This window comes from Lontra canadensis, unplaced genomic scaffold (assembly GCF_010015895.1).
Source record: "Lontra canadensis isolate GAN:19392208 unplaced genomic scaffold, GSC_riverotter_1.0 scaffold174, whole genome shotgun sequence".
NCBI lineage: Eukaryota > Metazoa > Chordata > Mammalia > Carnivora > Mustelidae > Lontra > Lontra canadensis.
In genome coordinates, this window is record NW_022631168.1 from 959028 (window position 1) to 966097 (window position 7070).

The following is a 7070-nucleotide window of genomic DNA, read 5'->3' on the forward strand; positions in this document are numbered from 1 at the left end:
CCTGCCCTCCTCGCTATTTATACCCCCAGTAGCGTATTTATTTAATTTATCTCCCTCTCGCCACCCCCTTCTGTAACCGTGTGTCCCTTCTCCGGGATGCTGTCACCCACACATACCTTCTGTCCTTGAGTCGTCTTGGCTCCTCTGTGACAGCAGCAGCCCTGGCCTGTCCTTGGGCACCTTCCCCCCTGCACCGTGGCCGGCCCCGCCCATTCCAAGCAGTGGGGGATCTTGGCACCAGCAGCACTTGGGGGCCGGGCAGGGTATAGAGGGAGGGGACCCCCCCCAACACCGCCCATGGATGGTGATGGGTCCCAGGGTTCTCCCCGCAGCTGAGCCACAGGTCCCCCTCCCACGCAGCTCCAGAGTCAGATGGGACCTTCTCCTGTCCCCACTGGCAGCACCAGGACAACTAGAAGCGGGCCTGGGCCCAGGCCGGAGGCGGGCCTGGGGACTCTGGAAATCTCCTTCTCCCGGCCCTACTGCCACACGTCCTCCGTGTTGTCCGCACTTGCCCCAGACCCCTTGCCCTCAGCCGCCCTGTCCCGTGCCTGCCCAGCGTGGCCTGGTCACGGCGGCCGTGCCTTACTCCTTGGTTCTTCTTCTTTCTCTGAGGGCTCTGGCCCCGTCTCCTGGGCCCCCAAATCCACTTCTCTCCTCTTTTTGGGCATGAGCTTTCTGTCGTCATTGTTCATGGAATTCTTTTCCTAATTAAGTGTTGGGAAAATGGAGTCTCGTGTGGCTTTGTCCTGGGGGCATGTGGGTGGTCGGTGCGCAAAGAAGCAGGTGGGGAGGCTGTCGGCCTGTGGATGGGTGGGAGGGCTAACTCTAGCCAGGGTCCCAAGGCTCTGAGGAGGACTGGGGCCATGTCCATCCTCAGCCGGCCCTGGTGGCTCTCCCTTCAAGATCCTGTCCGAATCTGTTCCCTTCTCCCCACCTCCACGCCCCCAGCCAGGTCCCAGCTACCGTGGGCTCCTGCCTGGATGCCCAGTCTCCCCACTTCTGTCCCACCTGCCTGCCCTCATTCTAGTCTTAGTGCAGCAGGTCCTGGGAACCCGAGAAGCCAGCAGTGGATCTCTGTGCAGAACTCCCCAGTGTTATTGGTAGCACCCAGACTCCTCCATATCGGACAGTGCTTTACTGCCCCAGCCGCCTCCAGCCCAAAGCACCTGCCTACTTCTTCTCCGCCTGCCCCCTCCACCTGTTAAAGTCACGCAGGAGGGGAAGAAGTGGGATGCAATTCCAAATAGACTGGCCAGGAATGAGATTTGAGTGAGCCAGCTGGAACACTGGGTGAAGAGATTTCTAGACCTGAAAGAGCCCGTGCAAGGGCCCTGAGGCAGGGGTGGGCCTGGCCTGTTTGAGAGAGGAGAGGAGGTGGGTGTGGTTGGACCAGAGGGAGCAAGGTGGAGAGGAGAGGGGAGGAGGCCAGAGAAGATGAGGGGGGCTGGGTCCCATCCCCCTCTGTCGGCCACTGTAAAGGGCTCTTTGTCTCTGAGTCAGAGGGGAGCCCAGGGAGGGTTGGTGATAGAGTTGGGTGATCTGCCTTGGGTGTCGGCGCCACCCAGTAGCTTCAGCAGTCCGTCTGTGGGGCCAAGGCCGTGGACTGTGGTGGTTACAAAACTGCATTTGTTAAAACTCCTAGACCTGGGGGCGCCTGGGTGGCTCAGTGGGTTAAAGCCTCTGCCTTCAGCTCAGGTCATGATTCTAGGGTCCTGGGATCAAGCCCCTCATCGGGCTCTCTGCTCAGTGGGGAGCCTGCTTCCCTTCCTCTCTCTGCTTGCCTCTATGTCTACTTGTGATCTCTGTCAAATAAATAAATAAAATCTTTAAAACAAAACAAAACAAAACAAACCTCCTAGACCTGTACGCCTGAAGAGGAGGAGGTTACAGGATGGAAATTAGACCTCACTAAATCTGACATCAAACACAGTAAACAAAAAGGGGAGGTAAAGTGTAAAGAGAAAGCTGCTTGATCTAGGATAAGGCTTCAAGCCCAGAGAAGGGAAGTGCTGGGACATCTGCTGTGCAGGCAGGTGGAAGACAGAAGCCAAGGAAGATGGTTTTCAAACATTACCCCTGTGAGGTTATGGGAACTAAGCCAATGAAAGACTAAACGCGTCAATTTTTAACCTTGGGGGAAAGAAACCGTGAGTGACTAGAATAGAACCATTCTGGGAGAATGAATAGGGGAAGCAGAGTGGATAGCGGTATAAGAGCAAATTTCTCATGTATCAATCAAGAAAGTCTTAAAACTGATTTTGAAGGGGCGCCTGGGTGGCTCAGTCTGGGGAGCATGTGACGCTTGGTTTTGGCTTAGGTTGCGATCTCAGGGTCCTGAGGTGAACCCCCACGTCAGGCTCTGCGCTCAGTGCTGAGTCTGCTTGAGACTCTGCCTCTGTGCCCTCCACCCTGCTTGTGTGCACATTCCCTTTCTCTAAAATAAATATAATCTTTTTAAAAAGGTATTTATTTGTCAGAGAGTGAGAGAGCACAGAAGCAGGCAGAGCAGCAGGCAGAGGCAGAGAGAGAAGCAGGCTTCCTGCTGAGCAGGGAGCCTAATGGGGGACTTGATCCCCGGACCCTGGGATCATGACCTGAGCGGAAGGCAGCAGCCCAACTGACTGAGCCACCCAGGCATCCCATAATCTTTTAAAAAATGATTTTTAAAAAGGAAGACAGAGACAGACCCCTGCTGTCGCCTGCTGTTAGGCGAGTCTTTGTTGTCACCATCATCACAACCGCAGTCCCCCTGCCACCCCCCCCCCCCCCCCCCACCGTTCGCCCCCCCCCCCCCCCCAAGCACGCAGCACAGGCAGTCTCCATGTGCCACAATGGCAGATTTTCTGTTCTTGCATCCGGACTAATAGAGGATGGAGTTACAACCCACTTTGGGGGGCTTCAATTGAAGGAGCCCCACAAACCAGACAGACTAGATGAAACACACTGTAAAGAACGCAGGTATGGTGCATGAAGGACAGCGATCTCTGGGCGGGGAGAAATCAGATGCGCCCTGCGATCGTCTGCAGAGGAAATTTCCTGGTGAAGCCCAATGGACACTCCTAGTTTAGGAGACGGGACTGAAAGCCCGGGGACCCCAAGTTGGCAGGGCCGAGGGCGTGGGGCGCGGTGGAGGGAGGGAAGCCTGCACATCCCCAGAGGGTCCCGCTGGAGTAAGTTGCAGACCACTGATCATCGCCAGTGCGTGAGGGAACTGCCGGAGGCTAGGGTAACGACCATCTGAAGAACGGAAGGTAGTTTGTCTGGCGCTCGAGCACGACAGGACCTAGCAGCTGTCCCTACCAGCCAGGAGGGCAAAGCTCACAATTCAGGAGGCATCAGACCGGCCACCCAGAGGGTCTTGCCTCAGTAGTGTTGGGGGAAAATGACCACTACATTGAGCTGTTCTGGTGCATAGAACAAATCTTCAAAGTAAGCTGAAAAGGATCAAACTGTTCGTGGTCACGTAATAGCATCTCAGACTAAAGCTCACAGATCTGTCCAGGAATACAAAGATATACAGCACCCAAGGGAAATCATATCTGGCATCCAATCTAAAATTACCAGGCATGGGGCGCCTGGGTGGCTCAGTGGGTTAATGCCTCTGCCTTCGGCTCAGGTCATGATCTCAGGGTCCTGAGATCGAGCCCCGCATCGGGCTCTCTGCTCGGCGGAGAGCCTGCTTCCCCCCTCTCTCTCTGCCTGCCTCTGCCTACTTGTGATTTCTGTCTGTCAAATAAATAAAAAATAAATAAATAAATCTTTAAAATTACCAGGCATGCAGAGAAGCAGGGAAAGTCCAACCTACAACCAGGAGAGAAATTCTTCACAAAAAGGTACCCAGCTTGGAAAGGAAGAAGTAAAACTGTGTTTATCCTGAGGAAACCTGATCACCTATGGAGAAAGTCCCACGACATCCACCAAAGGACTGCCAGAACCCCTGGGCTGGGCAAGTGTGCAGGACACAATATTTCCTAAAAGCTCAATTGTCCCAGCACTCCTCATGGCTGAGCTAAGTCCCGTCAGCCATAAAGCTCTGATTCTAGTGTTTCTGGGTTCCTTACTCTTCTCATGCAAACTATTTTTTTCTTACAAATTTTATTTATTTATTTGAGAAAGAGTATAAGAGAGTACGAGCAGGGGGTAGGGTGGAGGGGCAGAGGCAAAGGGAGAAGGAGACTCCCGCTGAGCAGGGAGCCCGATGCAGGACTCGATCCCACAACCCCAGGATCATGACCTGAGTGGAAGGCAGATGCTTAACCAACTGAGCCACACAGGCATCCCCAGAGTAATTTTTTAAAAACTTGGCCAGAGAGCCAGTGGTGATAAGGTGGAAAACCTGTATTCTGGCAGGAGGGTGCATTTTCTGGAGAGTAATTTTACACTTTTTTTTTTTTAAAGATTTCATTTATTTGTCAGAGAGTGTGCACAAAGCAGAGGGCGCAGGGGGCAGAAGGAGAGGCAGGCTCCCCGCTGAGCAGGGAGCCTTATGCGGGGCTCCATCCCAGGACTTGGGGATCATGACTTAAGCCAAACGCAGATGCTCAACCAACTGAGCCACCCAGGCACCCCTAATTTTGCCCTGTTGAGTCAGAGTTTTAAAAGAATAGCCGGGCGGGGCACCTGGGTGGCTCAGTGGGTTAAAGCCTCTGCCTTCGGCTCAGGTCATGATCCCAGGGTCTTGGGATCGAGCCCCGCATCGGGCTCTCTGCTCAGTGGGGAGCCTGCTTTCCCCTCTCTCTGCCTGCTGCTCTGCCTACTTGTGATCTCTGTCAAATAAATAAATAAAATCTTTAAAAAAAAAAAAAAGAATAGCAGGGCGCCTGAGTGGCTCGGTCAGTTGAGCGTCTGACTCTTGATTCCGGCTCAGGTTATGGTTTCAAGGTTGTGGGGTCGAGCCCCGCATTTGGGCTCCACACTCAGCAGCAACTCTGCTTGAGATTCTGTCTTTCTCTCTCCTCCTCCAACCCCTCTCTCTCACTAATAAAAATAGTAATTTTCTATTTTAATTTTTAAAAAATTAATCTTTAGAAAAAAAGTAATATTTGGGCACTTTCCCTCTGCCCTGGTCTGTCTCCCTCACTTGTACTCTGAACTAAATAAATAAAATCCTAAAACAGTAAATAGGCATGCCTGGGTGGCTCAGTTGGTTAAGCATCTGCCTTCTGTTCAGGTTATGATCCCAGGATTCTGGGCTGGAGCCCCGCATCGGGCTTCCTTGCTCAGTGGGAAGCCTGCTTCTCCTGTTGCTTGTGCTCTCTGACAAATGAATTAAATCTTAAAAAAACATAGAAAAAAATAATAAACATTTAACCAAGTAATTCTGCCTCTATTAACGTATCTTAAGGAAGCATGATTCATACAAAGATTTTACACCCGAGTTCCACTGACTCACCATCTCTCATCGGCAAAGCTGAAGAGAATTTAAAAGTTCAGTAATTACATTAGAACGCATCTTTCATGCATCTATTCGAGAATGCACTCCGAGTTTTCATAGAGGAAAAGTTCACATTCGATGGGGAAAACATCCGGAGACATGTGAAACGCGCAAAATTTTACCCTTCTTCATTATTCTCTGTTTAGCATATAAACACAAGGAAAAAACCAAGGACACATTCCACCGAGCGGAGAGCCGTTGACAGCAAAGGACAGTGAAGGACAGAGAAGGACAGAGGACGACAGAAGCCGTGTTCTCCCATTTCCTCCATCGTTTGTCTTCAGTCAGCTCTCATGCCTCCCTATCTACATCCCAGAACCTCCCCTCCGCTTCCCCGAGGACAAAGGGAAGACCCTCTGGAGGCGGTGCCATGGTGGAAAATAAGCCCAGACAGGGAACCAACCGCACAGCTCCGTTTAATTGTCTGCACTGAGAAACGTTCAAGCGGCAAACAAAACAAAACAAACGGGCCCTGAGTGCCCTGGGGCCGGTAGCGGCCGAGGATTAGGCCCTCCTAACACAGTGGCAGCTGGTACGACAGGAGTCACTGTCCCGGGAAGGACGCAGTCCCCGGGGAGGGACGCGTTAGACTTCAGCCCCTCTCCCCGGCCCAAGCTTAGCGGGAAACGGGGGGCCCAAAGCGCCGCATGGTCCGCATCACCAGGGAAAGGTGGTCCAGGAAGTTGAGGACGGAAATTCGCAGGAGGCGAGGATCCTCAGCCCTCCAGTGGCTGAAAGGGAGCAGAAAAGACAACCGAGTTGGGGGTTGAAGCTCCTCCCCTTCCTTGCTCTGCCGCCCCCCCGCCCCAAATCCAGCCCACCAACCCCGACATCCCCATGAAGGCACCTCCCTATACCCCAGGCCAGGCTGCAGGTGCAGGCCGAGACAGCCTCCCCCACCCCTGTCCCTGGAAGTAACCGTTCACGGAGGGTCTCGGTGTGTCCAGCTGAGCGCCCCTTCTGTGGAGACCGGGCCTGCTACCTGCTGCAGCTCCCACCGGGCCCCCTTCCAGAACTTACACGGCCAGGACGCTGCCGCTCACTGTCAGCTGCTTCTCGACAGCCTTTCTGTGGGGCTCGGCATCTGGGGCCAGGGACCCACAGGCAATCTCCGCCTCCACGCGGGATGGAAAAGGCACGCAGAGGGCACTGGAGGAGACCGGCTTAAGGCACCATCCAAACGATTTTGCGCCTGCCCCCCGCCCTTCTCAGGCCCCCTTGACGAGCCCAGTCCCCTTCAAGACAGCTCCCACCCCCTTCCCCGACCTAATCACACCCAGCCAACCCGGCCCCAGACGCCAAGCCAGGCCCATAGCCCCCCACCCCCGCCCCCGGCAAAACGGGTCATCGCCCTGCTCTCCCTCCTTCCTCCCCCGACCCATCCCTCTGAAGCCAGGCCATTGGCACCCTGCTGGCATCTCTCTGCCGCCCCCCCCACTCCCCCAGCACCCCCTGCCTCCCCTCTGTACCCTTCCAACCCAGCCGCGGGCCAGACCCCCCCAGCTTCCCCTGCCCCCTCGGTGACCACTGGCCCACCAACCCCGGGCTGGACCCCTCCAGCCTCCCCAACAACCCCTGTGACCACTGTCCCACCAGCCCTGGGCTGTACCCCCCCAGCCGCTCCCCAGGTGAC

The 7070-nt window shown here is 54.7% G+C and overlaps 1 protein-coding gene across 1 annotated transcript in view; it reads right to left on the reverse strand.

Moving 5' to 3' along the window:
* Positions 1-5892: 5892 nt before the first annotated feature.
* The window catches only part of LAGE3 (L antigen family member 3), a 1689-nt gene continuing 511 nt past the window's right edge, over positions 5893-7070 (reverse strand). Inside the window, exons 2-3 of the mRNA XM_032846385.1 lie at positions 6458-6586; positions 5893-6168 (exon numbers count right to left, since the gene is read on the reverse strand). Coding sequence (XP_032702276.1) covers positions 6054-6168; positions 6458-6586 — 244 coding nt within the window. The 3' untranslated portion in view covers positions 5893-6053. The remainder of the gene's footprint in view (positions 6169-6457; positions 6587-7070) is intronic.